The sequence below is a fragment of the Anser anser genome, assembly GCF_964211835.1.
Source record: "Anser anser genome assembly, chromosome: 1".
Taxonomy (NCBI): Eukaryota; Metazoa; Chordata; class Aves; order Anseriformes; family Anatidae; genus Anser; species Anser anser.
This window is the reverse complement of record NC_139720.1, coordinates 137,969,324-137,989,984: the sequence shown is the minus strand read 5'-3', so window position 1 is coordinate 137,989,984 and position 20,661 is coordinate 137,969,324. Positions and strand designations below refer to the sequence as shown.

Below are 20,661 nucleotides of genomic sequence, written 5' to 3'. Positions count from 1 at the left end.
TAAGCTCCACCATGCTGCTCTCTCACTCCCCCTCTTCCAAAAAATAGGGGGAGAAAATATGATGAAAAAAAAAAATCAATTCACAGAATCATAAAATCATAGAATCACAATCATAGAATCACAGAATGGTTTGGGTTGGAAGAGACCTTAAAGATCACCGGTTCCAATCCCCCTGCCATGGGCAGGGACACCTCCCACCAGGTTGCCCAAAGCCCCATCCAGCCTGGCCTTGAAAACTTCCAGGGATGGGGCATCCACAGCTTCTCTGGGCAACCTGTTCCAGGGCCTCACCACCCTCTGAATAAATAATTTCTTCCTAATATCTAAGCTAAATCTACCTTCTTTTAGTTTAAAGCTATTACCCCTTGTCCTGTCACTACACCTCCTGACAAAGAGTCCCTCCCCAGCTTTCCTGTAGGCCCCTCTTAGATACTGGAAGGCCACTGTAAGGTCTCCCCAGAGCCTTCTCTTCTCCAGGCTGAACAACCCCAACTGTCAGCCTGTCTTCATAGGAGAGATGCTCCAACTCCTTGATTATCTTTGTGGTGTTCCTCTGGACTTTCTAATATTTCCATGTCCTTCCTGTGCTAGGGGCCCCAGACCTGAAAGCAGCACTCCAGGTGGGTCTCATGACAGCAGAGCAGAGGGGGACAATCCCCTCCCTCACCCTGCTGGCTACGCTTCTTTTCATGCAGCCCAGGATACAGTTGGCTTTCCGGGCTGCAAGCTCATATTGCTGGATCATGTCAAGCTTCTCATCAACAAACACCCCCAGGTCTTCCTCCTCAGGGCTGCTCTCAGTCCATTCTCTACCCAGCCTTTATTTGTGCTTGGGATTGCCCTGGCCCTGATGCAAGACCTTGTACTTGGCTTTGCTAAACTTCATGAGGTTTGCACACAGGCCCATCTCTCAAGCCACTCCAGGTCCCTCCGGATGGCATCCCTTCCCTCCAGCACGTCACCTGCACCACACCTTGGTGTCATTGGCAAACCTGCTGAAGGTGCACTCAATCCCACTGCCCATGTGACTGACAGAGATGTTAAACGGTACCAGTCCCAACACTGACCCCTGAAGAACAGCACTCATTACTGATCTCCACTTGGACATTGAGCTATTGACTGCAACTCTTTGCGTGCAATCATCCAGCCAACTCCTTACCCGAGTGGTCCATCTGTCAAAATTCCTATGTTAGGGTTTCTTCCTGAAATTTTGCATTTGTTTTCTGTTAAACCAGAGAAATTGTCTACATTAGATATAGTGTCCCATGCTAATCACATCAAGTAAGAATTTCTCTTGTCTGGTGCAAGCTTCTGATACTGGGAACAGAATGACTGCTTCAAGGTCTACGTGGGATATTGAAAGAAATTATTACTTCAGCTACTCATTCATTCCTTAGCCGAACTGTTGTTTAACATGAACTCCTCTAAGAGTGCTTCATATATTAAGCTATAGAACGTAGCAGCAAATTAGATTGGGATAATAAGATACACAGCAACTTACCACATTAGTAAAAATGAAAAAAACATATACATCCAGTTTGGCTTTGGTCATGCTAATAGGAAATACAACAACCTGAAAGTGTCAGAGTTGAGAAGATTCAGAAGTGAGAAGTATGCTGGGGCTTTCCGAGAAGTAGAAGTAAGAAAGTGTGATGATTGAAAACAGTCCATATTCAGAGTTCTTTACAGAGAATAACTCTGTATTAGTTTTAGGTGTATTGATCCTGATAACAATTAGAAATATTTGGCAAAAATACTGATGAAGATAGTAATAGTAATAATTTTCTCTAATTAATACAAATTATTTAATTAAAAGTATAAAATATACAAGCAATTAAAAATATAAAAGAGGTGTCTTACTTGGAGATGCTCCCCTCTCTGACTTTCATTGGGCCATTGTTTATGTTACAGTGCTCATGCATAGCACTCCTCAAGAAACCCCCATTGAAATTAAAGTTATATTAGATTTCTTTTTCTCTATTAGTCTGCTATCCTCATAAGGATCTTGAAGGTGAAACTTGGATTTTGAATATTAGAATCACAGAATATCCTGATTTGGAATGGATCCACAAGGATCATCTAGTCCAACTCCTGGCTCCGCTCAGAACCACCTAGAAATTAAACCTCATATCTGAGAGCGTTGTCCAAACACTTCTTGAACTCTGGCAGGCTCAGTGTTGTGACTACTTCCCTGGGGAGCCTTTTTCCATGCTCAGCCATCCTCTCAGTGAAGAACTTTTTCCTAATATCCATTTTCTTTCTCGGTCATTATTCATATATGCTAAATTTCATAATATTGACATCCATGAATTCTTTGTGCATTGTCTGTATTTGATTGGTCTTCAATTTCCTATTGTATCATAAGTCAGAATAAATTCTTTTCACCTGTTGCTGTTAGAGCCTAGTTACTCTGGGGCACACTGCTTGAACTCTTGTGCCTTTGGCTTACAAATGGAGGTAAACAGAGAGCAACACATCCTATGTACAGATACTTTCCTAAAAGACGCATCTATACAAGCAATTTTCTTTGCTTTAGTGCAAAATTAAAAATCACAGCCAGTTTTCTGCACACATAAGTGCTTAAAAAGAGGTGGAGAAAGAACCAGCTCTTCCATAGTTAAATAAGTTGGGCTGTGAAAGGGGGCAGCAGAGATGTGAACAATTTTTCCTGTCTCTGCTGTGTGCTATTTAGTCTCTAGGAGAGAAGCAAAACAGATAAGTGCACCTGATAATGTCTTCAACTGAGGTCACAACTTCTTTCACACCTTCTGAAAAACTTCACTGATTGAAATTAATCTTCTAACTCTGGCTGGAGAATCAGTTACCACCTGCCCATGGTCAGCCAGCAGCTGTGGGAAGGAGAGGGCCTGGGAGGAGAATCATACAATCATTAAGGTTGGAAAAGACCCTCAAGATCACCTGGTCCAACCATCCCCCTACCACCAATGTCACCCACTAAACCATGTTCCTAAGCACCACGTCCAGCCTTTCCTTAAACACCCCCAGGGACTGTGATGCCACCACCTCCCTGGGCAACCCGTCCCAGTGCCTGACCGCTCTTTCTGAGAAGAAATGTCTCCTAATTTCCAACCTGAACCTCCCCTGGCACAACTTGAAGCCATTTCCTCTAGTCCTATCACTAGCTATCTGTGAGAAGAGGCCGACCCCCAGCTCCCCACACCTTCCTTTCAGGACCTGTAGAGAGCAATAAGGTCTCCTCTGAGCCTCCACTTCTCCAGACTAAACAACCTCAGTTCCCTCAGCCGCTCCTCACAGGACTTGTGTTCCAGGCCCTTCACCAGCTTTGTAGCCCTTCTCTGGACACATTCCAGGGCCTCAATGTCTTTCTTGTGCTGAGGGGCCCAAAGCTGAGCACAGTACTCAAGGTGTGGCCAGAGCAGAGTACATGGGGACGATCACCTCCCTGGTCCTGCTGGCTACACTATTCCTGATACAAGCCAGGATGCCGTTGGCCTTCTTGGCCACCTGGGCACACGGCCGGCTCATGTTCAGGCGAGCATCAACCAACACCCCCAGATCCTTTTCCTCTGCACAGCTTTCCAGCCACTCTGCCCCACTCCTGTAGCACTGAATGGGGTTGTTGTGGCCAAAGTGCAGGACCTGGCACTTAGCCATGTTGAACCTCATCCCGTTGACCTGTGCCCATCGATGCAACCTGTCCAGGTCCCTCTGCAGGGTTTCCCTACCCTCTGTCAGATTGACACTTCCCCCCAACTTGGTGTTGTAATCCCCATCTACCACGGGTAAAATCAAACGGGTCAGTTTTGACCTTCTGCCAGGGGGGGCATTCATAGGAACTGCTTCAGTGACAGATCTGCAAATATGGTGGTCTTTGATCATCACCACTGAACTCAGCAGAGGATGCCTGTACTTGATCTAAAATAAAGTACCTGAATAAAAGATGAAGCTGAGGTGGAAATGATTGAAAAACACCATTTACACAGCTGCAAATTTCCCTAAGTATTTCTTACAGGTAATGTCACAAGGACTTTGACCTCAGCATCATGTGGGCTGTAGAATATCACCTACTGTCTCATGCGTGGAGATCAGACCTTTGAGAAAGACCTTCACAGTTAAATTTTTCCATGCTGGATTCAACATCACAGCTTTCTATGTCCAGTAGATAGTCCTTCTAGAGTCCAATAACCTTACACCACAAAGCTTGAGTAATTCAGGGCTTCTGGGACAGAGAATCTGGACTGTACATTCTGCCAAAGTCACACAAGTAATATGTAATAAAGGCTGAACTCTTACTAATGAAAAAAGGTGAGAGAAAATTAATATAAAACAAGGCATTTGTAAGAAATCTGCATGTTCCTTAGCTACATATTCAACTAGAGTTGATGAATATGTTTCACTTTTTAGATACCTGGGTAACAGATGGTATCTTACTTCAGAACACATTTTGCATAGGTGCTAAAACCAATTTCCTTCGATTTTCAGACACATCACTTTTAACAGCAGTAAACACTACCACATTTCAGGTGCACAGAGCCTGGACTGAAAGGCTGAATGTGCTGAAAACCAAAGACCTCAGGTTGATAACCAGTGAACAGTTGCTCCTATGTTAAGAATATTCTGTTTTAACTGCATTGTAAAAATGCACCCTGATAATTTTGGTTGTGGGCTTGATTCCCTTCGGGCTGAGATGGGAAATGAGCTCAAGTTTTCCACCTCAGCCAAGGGAACCTATGAATCCTGAAGGTCCTGTGATCCTCCTGCTGGAATGCTCAAAGGAAATCAGCAACTGTTTGATCCTTGGGGGAAGGAGCTTCAGTGCTTGTCTCCTGCAGAGAGCCGACACGAGGACCCAGAACCTATATCTGAATTCTATTTTGACTAGTTTAGACTCCTTCAAAGTGGATTTTTGAACCTCACCTATGGTGTTTTACTCCCACCATGTACTGTATGTAGGTGTGCCTATACAAAGCAAAGGCTTCACACTCCAAATTTAAGTAACGCTGTGCTTAATTCCTTTAGCCAGGATGGCTTTATGCAGAAGTTTTGTCAGGAAAGCAAATTCATTTTTAGTCCTTTTGACAGGCTTTTCAACTATTAAATTGCTTTCCTTTGCGTACTGTGGAGAGTTACTATCAGCTGTCACACTCCTGGACTTAGCAGGCCTCAGGAGCTTATTCTTACAAGGATGCTGTTTTATTCTACAATGCTACAAGCTTGTGAAGCCAGGGAGATTTTACTGAAATATAGTAGAGATATTTATTTATTTTACCACCTATAAATTTAGCAGCACAGGCTAAAATAGGCAATTGAAGCTACAGACAAAAATTTCTTCGGTTTTGCAGCTTTGCCCAGACAACATTTTTTTCCTACACAGTCTTTTGAACAAAACAATCTGGCTGCCATTGTGATTTCCCCTTTTTATACGTCAAAGGATCTCATCATAGTGACATTTTCATTTTCTACACCATGTCCTATAACTCATAACTATGTCTCCTAACCTAAACTAAATATATAACAACCTAACACTAACCTAACACTAACCTAAATATATTTTTTTTTTCATTTGGTTCAAAGGGTGCTTCAGGGGTTATTTCATAGCAAATTAGGAAAGAGACAGCAATCAGACGGTAGCATATGTAGATGAAAATACGCTGTTAAGTTAGATTTCATTGCTTCCTTTATAATTAAGATCACTTGATAAGAATTCTTTAATTTTCTTCAACCGTTCCAGAAAACTGTTTCTTTATCCTTCTAATGGAGCTGTCATTATATCAGAGGTTACTACTGCCCAAAGGTATGAAATATAAGGCAAGCTATAATAAATTCCTTCTCCTTTTGTCCTCTCTTCCCAACACACCTATAATATTACTGCAAACAGAACAAGAAAGTACAGGTTAAATAGAAAACTAATGAAAAAAAAAAGTTTTAATTCATTCAGTTGCTGCAGAAACACCAGCTAAGAAAAACAGCTCACCTACAGCGATGTTATGAGTCTTGCAGCCAGAATACTTTATGCTCCCAGGATTCAGCCGAGTACCTAGGCACTAACAGGATATGTAAATCCTACATGGAGATGATGTGTCGGATTTTCCTGTGGTGCAGGTAAAGAAAGGCTACACTTAATCTGAAGAAGCTGAAGTCAATAGAACAAAGCCCTATTTCCTATCATTTTTAGATTTTTGCCACTTTCATATAACATTTTTTTTATTCAATTTATTTTTTACAGCACTCATCATTCTTCATAGTTCTTTCAGTTATGATAAAGTTGGTTCACAATTAATGATTGATAAGCTTCGATACATTACGACTGCTGCAGGAATTGTTGCTTGGACATATAACAGCTGGTTTCTCTTGCTCTATCATATGAACCTTGCAAAAATGGTTTCATTTACTTGCCCCAGGGCATGGTTTTTTTTGTGTGTGTGTGTTTTGTTTTGTTTTGTTTGTTTGTTTAAATGTTAAATACCTGTTTTTCATATTCTGGTAGCAAATTGAACTGTCATGCTGCTTTGACTGTTGTCCAGTGTACCTCCCCATTTCTAGCATTACATTTACCAGCCTGACCTGATGGTAGCTAAATTCAAAAGAGCTTGATATAGGAAACTGTATCAAATAGTTATCAGGGAATGATTTTCCCAAATTAACCAATTAACTCAAAGTTAGAACGCTGCTGCTTAACCAGTGCTGCTTAACCGTGCTGCTCATCTGCATTAAGTTCAACAACCTTATCTCCTGGGGAGCTTTCAGCCTCTGGCTGGAAGTTGCTCGCTATCAATATCAGCCTACATAACCTCATAGTTTGTTTCTGACTAGGAGGGCTTTTTTCTAATCTTCATACTTCAGAATCGTCTCTCTATCTACAGATACATCAGGGGAAAGAAGGGAAGAGAGTATATACCAATTCATCCTAGGGCGGCTCTCCATGCTCTAGCACAGAATCATGAGAAGACCTGAGGGTGATCTAGCCACCGTGGACTTTTCCTGCATAAACCTGTGTGTCTCTGCTGGCTGCAGATGGAACTCAGGGCAATCAGGATGTATAGTATAGTGTGTAAACATGTATGCTTGTTTAGATATAGGTATGGATAGATACAGATATGGATATATATATATAAAGTTTACACATATTATGGGCCAGAAACAACCTTTGATAAGACTTGGTCAGTGGTCTGGGCTGCCTGATGATTACTCATTTTATGAAGCTGTCTTAAAGTGGATCTTCATATAAACCAGGTATGTGGTCAACAGAAATGACTATAAGGCACTTTTTAAGAGGTACCAAGCCCTGGAAGCTCTTTCTGAGATATATTGAAAGTATCTGGCAGTAAGAAAAAAGCAGTGTTATGAGCAAATCAAATGTGATCTGGCTCGGTCATCCTCCCTTTGTTTATCTTTTCAGATTTCAGAGTCCCTGGAAAATGAGGAAGAAAGATTGCCAGGAGCAAAAAGCAATGATGACAAAAACTCAGCCCGGCCTTCTGCCATCTATTCATCTGACCTCCCTCGATGTGTGTGTTGAGAAGCAAGGCTGGCGCATGGGCATTGCTGCTGAAGCACAGAATTGATAGTCTCCAGATAGGTAAGGCAGACTTATGCCAGAGCAATCAAAATGACTCTGGCCTGTCTGGACTAGATGAAACACAGCTGGGGAGGGCAGGCTGAACGTACAGAGGGAATCTCGTCTGCTTAAAAACTCTTCAAAAATTCACAGTTCTGCAGTTGTGCTAACTCAGTTTCATCTAAATAAATAAAATAAATAATGTTTGGGATGCATTGGTACTGAATCTTACGCCACTCTTCCCTTTGTCAAATGCAAATGTACTGCTGAGGAAGACTACCAGTATTAACTCGTTGCCATTCTCTGCTTCAGAAATAGATGGAGAGATAGGCCAACAGCTCTTGCATTTTACTTCATAAATTACTAAGAAATATTTTGGACTTAAAAGGGTGCATAAAGAGATCAGATTATTTTCTTAGTGACATCAATATGTAACATATAATATTGTGGAGGAAATACTTAATTTGCAAATGTTAATTTGAATCACATTCATGTATTTTCCCTTAAATAGGGAATGGAAAAACATAGAAAAAAATCCTAATCTTTTAGAATTGTACTTATTTTAGGTGATAGCTATTGAAGAGTGAGATCGTTTGAAACTATCTCACGAGTGGCTTTATAAAACCTGAAATAATCAGTAATGCATCTGACATCATAGCACCACAACTATTTAAAACACAAATCTGCTAGTGAGTGTAAAGGAATGTCTTTGCACTTTGAATCTGTTTTTTAAGTTGATTAGGCTACAGTGCACTATTGGCTCAACCAGACCACGAATCTGTACCACTACAGATGCTAATTCCTCCTCAGCAAAAGCAAAAAGCAGGTATTTTTGTCACTGATATTTAGTGTGACATAGATAGCAGTAGGCACGGTGCACTGAGATGCATTAGTAGAACTGGCCTGCTCTGTATCACAGACTCCTAATCTGTGCTAACAAGAGCAATCCTCTGCTGTAAGGATGAGTTAGAGACACTAAAACTGTCTCCACATATTGTTGTATTCTGCTGGTATAAACAGAATACACCAATTAGGCCTGTGGAGAACCAGCCACAGGAAGTAATGATCAATTTAACTTAACTGAAATTGCCCTGCATCAGCACATGTATTACTTCTAATGATACATGTTCTTTCCAAAGCAGATAATCCGTCATACTCACACCTTGCACTGACACAAAGCAATGAGATAGATGAAAGAAAGAAAGAAAGAAAGAAAGAAAGAAAGAAAGAAAGAAAGAAAGAAAGAAAGAAAGAAAGAAAAAGAAAGAAAGAAAGAAAGAAAGAAAGAAAGAAAGAAAGAAAGAAAGAAAGAAAGAAAGAAAGAAAGAAAGAAAGAAAGGAAAGAAAGAAAGGAAAGAAAGAAAGAAAGAAAGAAAAAGAATAGAGTTAATTAAAGGAAATGGAACTATTTATGGAACACTTTCTGATTGTAGGAAATAAAACAATATATTATACACGCTTTTCTCTGTTCCCACCCACTTCAGGGCTTAATTTTGCTTTGTGGGTAGAGGCTATTTAGAGCCTGACAACATTGTGATGGCTCTTCAGCAGTTATGCAGTCTCTTAATCCAAGTCTTCTGTGCTGCTGCCTCTACCTTCAAATGCACTCATAAACTGCTCAACTGCACAGTGAATCCTGCTGCTTTCTCTTCAGTGTGAGAGAGAACAAAAAGATGTTCTTTGTTCAGTGACAACAGAAATCAGAAATCACATTGAAAGCAACCAAGGGGTGCCAGGTGTTCTCTCTGTTTTTAAAAAGATACATGCTAGGAGTAGCTCTGGACATTAAAAAAAGAGAAAGATTTAGGTGAGCATGGGACATGAATCATTCTCCAACAGATACGACTAAATTTTAAACTAGAAAGTGGTTTTTTTTTTTTTTGTTTGTTTGTTTGTTTTGTTTTTTTTTTTTTTGAGAGGAAGGAAGATGGAAAGGAAATGGAATTATACTGTGTTGTTGTTTTATTTTATATAAACACCCACATAACATAGTGCATGCACTACCATATGTGACCATTAAGGTCAAGAAAATGGTGCATTTCAGGAAGCGCAGAAGTACACAGATAAGACCACGTATATCCAGGAGGATTATATCCTCTTTCAAGAAAGGAAGAATGGTCTATATTAAGGCAAGAATACAAAACCTAGTATCTGCTGTTTATAACCTATTTTAACCGTGTTTATGAGTATATAGATGTATTACAGATATGTGAATAACAAGGGCTCCCTCTGGTGAACTTTTGTGGAATTCAAAGTGCAACTACTGAAGATGCAAATGAGAAAAAGTTTATAAGCAGAAGGGATAAATTCTGTGAGACCATACCTTCAAGTCAGAAAAACAAACAAAGAAAAAAAAACACAAAACAAGCTTTTAGACACACTAGATATTTTTAACATCTGTATCACAATGTCTGTCTGTGGCAGTTTCACACCGGTAGGTAGCTCATCTCCAACACGCCGCTCTCTCAACTCTCCCTCCTCAAGAGAACAGGGCAAGAAAATATGATGAAAAAAGCTTGGATTGAGATAAGGACATGGAGATCATTCAACAATTACCGTCATGAGTAAAACAGACAGCAAAGGGAGATTAATGTAATTTATTGCTTATTGCTAACAGATGAGAGCAGTGAGAACTGAAGCAGACTGAAAACACCTTCCCCCCATCCACCCTCTGCCACCCCCACACCCCTCCACTACCGAAGCCTTGCCAGGTGAACCCAAAACAATGTCAGAGTTGGGGAGAGGCAACGTGTTACAGCAACAAACAGATCTGCAGACACTGTGGCTCTTGGATATTGTCCCTTACTGATGTTTACTTTGCCTGTTCATCCTTCCTCTTCCTGGCATGTGTCACAACTTCTTTTTCCTGACCTTCACTTCAGACTCTGAAACCCAAAGGGAGTCATTTCATTTACTCATTTAGGCATCTTAATAGAGTGAAAAATAAAAATAAAAATTACCCATCTACCCTGCGCAACACGGGCAACTGCAATTTAGTAGACACACTGTTTATCCTCAGTGGGCTACAGTATTGGTGCGTGGATTACAGCTTTCCAAAGTCACCTGCATTATGGCTACTTCTTGCCCATGTTTTTTAGTATCTTTAAACATGATGTTTGTAACATCTCTTTCAGCTTTGAGTGTATCTGAAAATCAGTCTACGAAAGTTTATGTCTATGTTTATGTTAAGTCTATGAAAGTAACTGTTACAGTTATAGTTGATGTCACAGCTTGGTAACCTCAGTTCTGGCATTGATTTACTCTCTTACTTTAAAAACACACAATATTTATTTCTGGCATAGTCCTGGGAGGTAGGGCTGTGGTTACGCACAGGATTAAAAACCTTTGCCATGTTCAGTGTCTGACTGTGCTCCTATTGAAACTCCCTGGAGTGTAACTGGATCTGCTTTGTGCACGCCCACATCAAAGTCTGTGGGAGAAGATGTGATGGCCCATGCCAGCGCTCTCAAGCTATAATACATGAACTATTTCCAAGCACTGGATAGTAGCAGCAGTTCCCAATTCTGCCTTTGCATTGGTACTTAACTGAACCATGGATTGAATACTTCCATGCAAGATACAGAACAGGACCAGCAGTTATCAGCATCCATGACATGAAACAGCACATCTGCACAACAGCTGCGGTCTTGCTGTGACCGTTGGACTGACAGCAACCTCCTGTGTTGAGTGTTTTCATGTATGCTTAGAAGTCATTATTTCCACACAGTGGTTAACACCAGTCTGATGCTGAAGGTGACTGCACTCTCGGTTTCTCAGCAGGTGGGAGTTTAGCCAAGGTGGGATCCGGTATTTTGATATACTGGAGCGGGTGCAAGAAGGTGACAGGATGAGGGGGAATGGGCTAAAGTTGCTCCAGGGGAGGTTTAGGTTGAATATTAGGAGGAACTTCTTTACCGAAAGGGTTGTTAGGCATTGGAATGGGCTGCCCAGAAAAATGGTTGACTCACCATCCATGGAGGTCTTTAAAAGACGTTTAGATGTAGCCCTTAGTGATATGGTTTAGTGGAGGACTTGTTAGTGTTAGGTCAGAGGTTGGACTTGGTGATCTTGGAGGTCTCTTCCAACCTAGATGATTCTGTGATTCTGTGAAGGTGCTGTACTGGGTAAGGCACGGGGTAAGAGCAGGAGGCGGGCAGCGGGAGCAGCCTGTGGGATAGGCACCTGCTGCAGGAAATTGAGAGAGGGAGTCGAGGGCAAGCAGTTACAGTCCCAGTGTTGAGACTGGGGTTCTCTGAGAACACGGGAGCCTAAATCTGCAGGGCAGTGACACAGGGAATGGTGGCAAGTCTTCTCCCATGCCTATATGGTGCTTGGCACAGAGATGGCAAATTCTGCATCCTTTGCTTGCGCTGAACACAAGTATGAGCTATCCGCCAAAGATAAAGCTACGGTGAGAAGCTCTGGTATGTTGCATTATGTGAAAAACAACATATGATCATATAAAAACTGCACTTGAGGATCTGCTGGCCTATCGAATGCTTTCCCCAGCATAGGGGTTTGGCCCTACTGAGACATACTGAGGGTATCTGAGATGCCAGCAAAGGCGCAGTATGTTCAGCCCAGGATTTGGGAAGACTCAGACCCTCGTGAAGAAGCAGTTCAAAACCTGGCAGGACCCAGACCTGAGGTAACACTGAATGCTAGATTGGGTTTTAACTCGCATGCCTTTTGCTGCTTGGGGTGCTGCAGGGCATCCAGCACAGCCTCCAGCTGACCATGTAGGCCCTGTGGCAGACTTCCCAGCCCCGTGCTTACAGCCTGGACGCGCTGCAGCACCGTAAGCAGCACCGGCCCCCCGTGTTCGTGCAGCCAAGCTGCGCCTCTTGCTTTGGGCCATTCCCCCCGCTGGTTTGTTGGGTGATTCCCTCACAGAGCCTGGGTCTGCGTACACAGAGAGCTCAAGCTACCAGAACCGTGTGGTACAAATAACGTATGTGGGGCTTGGCGGTGAAATCTGAGAGGGAACACGGAAATAGTGAATGTGATACTGCTTACTTTGTAACAATGATTGATTGATTAATTAATTAATTGTGGGATCCCCAGCCCTCAGCTCAACGGTCACCGACCGCGGGCAACTGCGCATGCGCCGCGCCGCCGCCAGCCCTCCCCAGCCCCGCCGCCCCTCCCGGCGCTGCCATAGAGAAGGAAGTCCGCCGAGAGCTAGAGAAGCCCTCCGGAGGCAGCTACAGGAGGCGGCCGGAGCGGGCCGGCGAGCCCGGCCGGAAGCGGAAGCGGAAGCGGTGGGGGCTGCGCGCGGGGCCGGCGGCTGTTTGCGGTGGGTCGCGGCCGGGCGGGTGGGCCCCGGGCAGGGCCCGGGTGCCGGCGGGTGGCGGAGGGGTCCCCTTGCGCCCCCCGGGCCCCTCGCTAAAAGCCGTGCGTTTGTGTCGTTGCAGGTGGGCCGGCACCCGAGCGCTTCTGTGTGGAGAGCCCCTGCCTCGGCGCGGCCCCGGCGGGGTTTGCTTGTTGTTAAGTAGTCCGCGGAGCCGTGTGGCGTCGCGCCTCTTCCTCCCCTCCCTCCTGAGAAACAAGGGTAGCTGCTCTGTGAGCCATCACATACCAACCTCATTTACCCCTAAGATTGTCATCAGCTCCTTTTTATTATTATTTTCTTTTTTCCTGAGGCCTTACTGAGGTTTAATTATTTATAGGTTCTGGTGGTTATAAAGTAATTTAACATGTTTGTACTGCTCGGTTTTAACTCTCTAATTGACTCCTGTGTTAAGAGACCTTGGTTTTACGTGGGAATGGTTAAATGTCCAAAGAATTCGATTGTTTACGGATAAGGGCTGTTTTGTTTGACTACTGTTGGCCTACAACTTAAACTTGCATCTTTATTTTTTTTATCCTTTATGCTTTTTCTGTGTTATGGCTGCTGCAACAATAGTTCATGATACATCAGAAGCTGTAGAGCTCTGTGCTCCCTGTGGGTTGTACCTTAAGCCCATTACAAAAATGACCATCAGTGTGGCACTTCCTCAGCTGAAACAACCGGGAAAATCTATTTCGAACTGGGAAGTGATGGAAAGACTGAAAGGGATGGTGCAAACCCATCAGTTTTCCACTCTGCGGATATCTAAAAGCACGATGGATTTCATCCGGTTTGAAGGAGAGGTCGAAAACAAAAGTTTGGTCAAGTCTTTTCTGGCGTGCCTCGATGGCAAAACAATAAAGCTGAGCGGCTTCTCTGACATCCTGAAAGTCCGCGCTGCAGAATACAAGATTGACTTTCCTACCAGGCATGACTGGGATTCGTTTTTCCGTGATGCAAAAGATATGAATGAAACTTTGCCAGGCGAAAGGCCAGATACCATCCATCTGGAAGGCTTGCCCTGTAAGTGGTTTGCAGCAAAGGACTCTGGCTCAGAAAAACCAAGTGAAGAAGTCCTTATAAAGGTTTTCAGCAAATTTGGAGAAATACGTAACGTGGACATACCCATGCTGGACCCTTACAGAGAAGAAATGACTGGCAGAAATTTCCACACCTTCAGTTTTGGAGGCCATTTAAACTTTGAAGCCTATGTGCAATATCAGGAGTATGCAGGTTTCATTATGGCCATGAACGCTCTGCGAGGGATGAAGCTGATGTTCAAAGGCGACGATGGCAAAGCCGTGGCTTGCAATATAAAGGTGAGAAACGGGGGGATTTTTTCATGGGAAGCCATGTGAAAAATGCTTACGGATAAATGTTAATTCTGAAGCACTTAAAACCTACAGTTTGTTGTAGTGGTGACAACAGCTGACATCGATGTGGTTCTGGGGACCAGCACTTACAGTTTTAGAAGGAGAGTGATGGAAAGAGTAAACATGTCCTTTAGACTCTGAATGTGAGGTTTTACTCTTTTTTTTTTTAACAAGACAGCTCTTGAAATGAGAACAGTTAAGGAATGGCCAAGTATTTGAACATTACCTGTTAAGTGGTTTTTATAAAGTAACATGTATCTGCAGATTTTGTCATTTCACGTAAATATCTAATTCTTAGTAAGTTCAGACATATTTCACTGTCATGGGAGGGCTGCCTTTACAGTGCATTGTTCTCTTTTGTACAAGCTGACGGTTAGAAATTCTGGGGAGAGGGACAGCCTTCGTTTTTGATCCGTGTGTTGATAATGAGGTTTACCCATCGGGTGTTAGGATTGTGAAGTAAATACCATATGGTCTGTATGGCCTGCAGAATACAGAGGTCATCATGCTCAGCATACTTCATGTACAGAAAGGCCACCCTAAAATTGAAGCAACTTACTAACCTGTGTCACAGTTCCCTGCGAATCCAGTGTGTTTAATTCATATTATTTACATACAGAGTTTTCCAGATCTTTTCTCTGTAACCCTTAAGAAGTCTTAAGAAGTGAAACTAGTGACAGGAGATGATCATGGCCGAGTCTGTTCAGATGTTTTGTCTGTGAGAGCATGGCCTGAAGAAAAATTATGATAAGTTTGGGGACTGTCCATACATTTGCATAGCAGTTGAGTGAAATATTTGCTTGTATTTCAGGAAAAAGCTTGAGTACTCATTTATGTAGTTTGGGAGCATGCAGAGATTAGTTTAAATTCTGGTTTAGTCAGTAAAATACTGTAATCTCTTCAAAGAAGGTCAGCAGGACCATAGAAATAGTTGTACCTTGACCCTCCCGTTTTCAAGGGATGTGAAATTCAAACTGTCACTTACATGCTCTAGATCAGGGCTCCCAAATTTAGGTCCCCTGTGCGTGCCTTCCTGGCAGCTGCCCTGGGGCTGATAGGAAAGAGGGAGGGCTGTGCTCGCAACTGTGCTGTCAAGACAGATCTCTTTCACACGAGGTCACGGCACTGTCCAGCTCTGCTTCTCCAGGCCTTTTAGCCTGTTAGTGGAACAAACTGAGGCATATGTATCTGAATTTGGGAATTTTTGTGTTGGAATTGGTGAGGAGGCATTAGCTTAAGCCAGGTGCTAAATGTTTCAAAACCGGTGCTTTTCTCCTGGTGAATTTACAGATCACAGTGTTGCACAGAAAGGGAGGCCTGATAAAGGCCCCCTTCTACCTAATACTGGACAGTCCCCAGTGGCATCCATAAGATGAAAGAGTTCTTCACTTTCCTCTTCCGACACTGGTGGAAAACGTCAGACAGCCGGGGCCTAAACCACATCAGGTTTACATTTGGATGTCAGAAACATACAGAAGTGTAAACTGGTACGCAGTTGTGCTAGCATGTAGGCAGTGAAATTAAGGGACAATTCCTAGTAATATGTTTATAGTACCCTGGTGTTTGTTCTGGAAACATACAGAAGAGAAGGTCCCTTTGCTTTTGAAAAAGGTTTTATATTTATGCTTGTGCTCATGTTTTCATGTTTTGAATGCCTTTGTGCTAGGTCAAAACTTGGTTGCTGGGGATTTTTCTTTTGTTTACTTAAAACTCTTTTCAATTGTATTCTGTAAAGGTTTCTTTTGACTCAACAAAACACCTTAGTGATGCATCAATTAAGAAGCGTCAGCTTGAAAGGCAAAAACTTCAAGAACTTGAAAAGCAGAGAGAAGAACAAAAACGCAAAGAGAAAGAAGCTGAAGAAAAACAAAAAGAGGAAGAAAGGTACTTCTTGTTTATGGCTCTTCTTTATGTTTTTACCAGTACAGCATGGCAAAACTCCTTCCTATTTGCATCAGCAGATTAAAAAAAAAAAAAACCACCCACAAAACTAAATACAAGTTTACTTTCAAAGTTCTGATCATGTAGTTGAAGTGAAGCATTTAAAACTGAGTGAGAGTATTGTCGTCCTTTTATTGAAATAGGGTTCAGGGGTTGAGACCTGGATGTGAAGAAGAGTAGTTTAAATTTTTTTGGGAAATATATAATTCTAAGATCTTGAAACACATGTACTTGTTCTACTAGTAAGTAACTGATATAACAGAGCTCATTTGCCCTGAACATTGGTGTTCTTGCAGTAAAGGAATGGGATACAAGCACATTTTAGTGTTATTTTAAGAAAATGAATGTAGGTACAAATATCGTACAACAGCTATTCAGAATATTATAAATGTTAATGCAGCAGGTTTTTTTCAGATTGTATGGTGTACAGTTGCCTTGATGGGCATAACTTGTTACTGCTTAATTTTTATTTTAAGTGTGAGGTAAAACATCTTACTGAACAAAACCGTTAATTTCCTCAGTAAGGTTATTTAGATTATCACTAATACTTACATTCAGTTCAAAATACTAAAACTGCAAATTACTCAATTTCTTAATAATCATGACGTTAGACATGTGATCTCAGAAACCCACATCCTTTTGCATAAGCTACCATTTTGTCTTAATGAGTGAGCTGAAGTCCATCAACCATGCACGTGGCAGTTGGATTGGTAATTTTCTTCTCACTGTGATGAAAAAAAATCTGTAGCCATATTTTGTTTGGATACCAAATTGTTTTTACTTTCCTATCACAAGTAAGGAATAAAAAGTTCACTTTGATTTTTACTTCAGTTTTTCAGTAGCCACCAAGACGTATTAAGACACAAATGCACTTAAAGTACAAAATATACTTTGTAATATAGTCAGGAGTCTAAAATTGTACCTGCTCTAGACAAGGTAAAACTACTAATCTCTTTTTAGGAAGCAGAGAGAGCTTGAAGAATATGAGAGAGAAAGAAAAAGAGAAGAAAAGTTGCGCAGAAGAGAACAGAAACAGAAGGATCGTGAACTTCGACGAAACAAAAAGCAACTTGAAAAACTTCAAGCTGAAGAGCAGAAAAAACTGCAAGAGAAAATAAAGCTAGAAGAAAGGAAGCTCCTGCTAGCTCAGAGAAATCTTCAGTCCATTAGACTAATTGCAGAACTGCTAAGCAGGGCAAAGGTAACTTCAATATTTATTTCAGCAGCTAATGAAGAGCCCATCAGAACAAAGCCTTTTACTGACTTGGGAGGGGGTGGGGATTGCTGTTCATTAAACAACAGATTTAATACTTCTCTAGCTGCTATTCCTTAGATCAAAAATTAAAAAAAAGTCTAATGAAACAGAATTTCTCCCTTGGTAAAATATGCATGTATAGGTAAATGGAAAAGTGAACTTGAACGTTAAGTCCCAAATAGCATTTTTTTTTAGCATGTAAACTAATTGGCAGCCTTGCTCTCAAGTCAAGGAAAAGAATGTGTAAGCATGATAAAGTGAACAAAACACAGAAGGTAAGATGCAAGACTCCTTATTTCTAATATGGATTTTGGTACTTGTTCCCTTCTGGCCTTCAGCAGTTTTTAACTATTCTTTCCAGTTTTAAAAAGGGGTTTCATTATTTGATGTTTTAAAATGTGCAGAAAGGTTTCTCTACAGGAAAAATAGTCAAAATTTGGAGTGTTAGATCCTGTCTCTAACAACTATTTTTTTTCACTAAAACAGGGCAGAGTTTGCGTAAGATACGGATAAAGTTGTGCTAGGGCGTAATGTAATGCTTGTTAAGTATTTTCTGCAGCAGTGAAAAACTGTGTGGCAAAATACACTTTTATTCCTCGATGCCGGTGTACCTCAGGATTGTTTTTGAATTAGAGCTCATACAGTGCTAAGTGGTCAGCTATATGCTAAGAGAAGGGAGAAATACTTCTTGCAGACTGTAACTTTGTTTCTCTGAAATAGGTAAAATAGTTTTTCAGTCAGTAATTCTGAGGAGTGCACTAAGCTGAACAGAATTTAAAAATATAGGTTTGAACCTTTTTTTTTAGTATTATGAGTTTCTAAAGTGGTTGAAAGCATGAGAATTGGTTTCTACATAATGAGTATTTATTTTTTTTAAGGACCCATTGTGAAGTGGTCTATGAGTTGCAGGTTGCAAACCTCTTAGAGAAATCAATGTTTTCAGTTAGACTGAGACCTTCAAGTATCAACCTTGAGAAATTTAATATTTCAAATTGCATGTTTTGATAGCTTGTGTGTTATTCTTGTAAGGATCCGTAACGACTGAACTTTATCTAAGAGAGAAAAATGGAAGGGTTACATTCCGTTTGTAAGACATCTTATTTTCTTGCCAGATTGCTGCTTTTGTGTTATGGTACAACTTGGAAGCATGAGCGAGTCTATAAATATTTTCTTCTTTACTCTTGCTTTCCCTGTGACTATCTTTCAGACTGTAAAGCTTTTGGAGCAAGAACAAAATGAAGAAAAGATCCGTCTTCAGCAACTGGAGGAAAGAAGAAAGCTTCAGGAGGCTGAGCTCAGACGGGTGGAAGAAGAAAAAGAGAGAGCACTGGGTCTGCAGAGAAAAGAAAAGGAACTAAGGGAGAAACTACTGAACAATCTTCTGAGCAAGAAAATGGATGCAGTTCATCAAAGCAAAGAAGAAACGGAGCCCTCTCAGTCTGACTTGCTGGAAACTGCTAGCGGTGTTCCCCACACTGTGTCATCCAGCTGCATCACTTCTACCTCAGGACAGGCTGCTACAGGCAAACTGGTGTCAGGCTCTCAAAGAGAAGTAGCATCCCCTGAGAGTCAGTGCAAGTATTTGAATGGCAATATTCATGACAGAGCTCACGTCAAAGAAGGTCAGAAACTTCATACCACAAACTCAGAGAGGTGTTCTGAGAAAAGAAGTTCAGGAGTACTCTCATGTGTTCCTGCCAGTAACCAGCAGCAGAAGAGCCTCTCTAGCTACGACCAGAATAGCTGCAGGAAGGACTCACATGGTGAGCAGGGCAAACGTAGCACAGAGGCAAGGAGAAGGAAAAGCCGTTCGTGTAGCAGCATAAACACTGATGACAGTAAGGGTAAACGAGAGAGGAGCAGGCACAGAAGAGATGGGAGCAGTTACCAGGATGAAAAGCGCAGGAAGGAGAGGAGGTATTACAGACGCTCTAGCAGAAGTTACAGTCCTCGACGAAGTCACAGTCCTCGTCGAAGAAGCGTAAGCCCCAGACGTTCACGTTACAGAAGAATTCGCAGTAGTGAACGTAAACGAGACAGAAGAGAGAGAAGTCGTAGTCGCAGAAGCTTGAGCAGGAAGCGAAGGTACAGGAGGAGATCACTGAGTAAGCAACGGAGTACCTGGAGTGGGTAGTGGAGGCCTGGACTGGACTTGTTTGGAAAGGCTGTGGTTGGACACAAGGGCCAGAAAGTTGTAAACGAGACCTCATGGGTGTGACTGCTGTAAGAAAACGCTTCTGTTTCAACCAATGCCTAATTTGCATATAGTCCCTGAAATCAAGAAAATAGATACCTGATTTTTTTTAAGTTCCTTTGTGCTCTGTTGTCTCTTTCTAGGTTTCTGCCACAATGTAGGTGTAATCACCTGTGCTTGTGCTCGAGTTCCTACAGTGCTAAAAGCCAACTTGTTTCCTCAATTTTCAGTTTTCTAAATCTTAATTTTAGCCAATTTAGTTTTTCATCTCTTCATCACCTAATTTGATTTGAGAAGTACATGGGTGCCAGTTGTAGGAACTCCAGACATTACAAGCTATCACACAGATTTGATTTAGAACGCTTTCTGGTGCACTTAATGAAATTACATTTAACAAAGTAGAGTTTTTGCTGATTGAGCCAGATAGCAAGACTTTTGTATGGTTCTTAAAGCCGACTATAAAGCTACACAGGATATCTTTTTAACTGCTATGATTCCTTCATGTGTCTGTATAGTGCCAAGCTGTGTGGCCCAAATTATTCCGGCATGTACTGCCATTTGTATAGTAATATTTCCATGTAAGAAAGGCACACTGATGTAGGAGGTAAGAAGCAGTGGTAAAAAGGCTGAAAAGTTGTTCTGTTGTTTTGTCAACGTATTTGGCTTTGTAATTACTTCAGGTGGCAAAGAGCCACTCGAAGCATTTTTTCAGGTACGTACAGAGCCAGCCATTGTCTTTTGGAAAAGGGGCCTTCTTGCTAAATTATTTTTACTTGCGGTGTTGAAAAGTAAGGCTGCAGTGTCTCTTGTTAAATCCATTTAAGAATACTTTTGCTTCTAAAATGCAGCTCAGGAATATTAAAAGCTATAACATTACAGTGAAAGAGTTTATTTTGCCTTTTTATGGTAAAATTAAAAAAAACTGTTTCCAGTGAACTGAAGTTGCTGTTTTCATATGTCAGTATATTAAAATCTATGGAAGTGTTCTATGAGAGTCTGTTTGTTGAAAAATGCATTTGAATAATGAGG

The 20,661-nt window shown here is 41.7% G+C and overlaps 1 protein-coding gene across 3 annotated transcripts; it reads left to right on the top strand.

The window, feature by feature from the left end:
* Positions 1 to 12,627: 12,627 nt before the first annotated feature.
* Positions 12,628 to 20,626, top strand: AKAP17A (A-kinase anchoring protein 17A). Of its 3 annotated transcripts, none has more exons than XM_083803809.1 (6): positions 12,628 to 12,836; positions 12,955 to 13,091; positions 13,446 to 14,188; positions 15,978 to 16,126; positions 17,144 to 17,384; positions 18,646 to 20,626. In XM_083803809.1, exons 1-6 carry the CDS (start codon positions 12,643 to 12,645, stop codon positions 19,570 to 19,572), a joined length of 2,391 nt encoding a protein of 796 aa, XP_083659935.1. In that variant the 5' UTR covers positions 12,628 to 12,642; the 3' UTR covers positions 19,573 to 20,626. The 3 variants fall into 3 exon arrangements, with proteins under 3 accessions (XP_083659935.1, XP_083659937.1, XP_083659936.1); XM_083803811.1 differs by having other exon boundaries at positions 12,790 to 12,836; positions 12,955 to 13,102; XM_083803810.1 differs by lacking the exon at positions 12,628 to 12,836 and having other exon boundaries at positions 12,955 to 14,188.
* The last annotated feature ends 35 nt before the right edge of the window (positions 20,627 to 20,661 follow it).

Excerpts from the sequence above, each read along its gene's own strand:
- AKAP17A (XM_083803809.1), top strand. The coding sequence starts at position 12,643 with ATGCGCCGCGCCGCCGCCAGCCCTCCCCAGCCCCGCCGCCCCTCCCGG. Across the intron at positions 14,189-15,977 it reads CCGTGGCTTGCAATATAAAG|GTTTCTTTTGACTCAACAAA; the intron begins GTGAGAAACGGG and ends TATTCTGTAAAG. Across the intron at positions 17,385-18,645 it reads AACTGCTAAGCAGGGCAAAG|ACTGTAAAGCTTTTGGAGCA; the intron begins GTAACTTCAATA and ends ACTATCTTTCAG.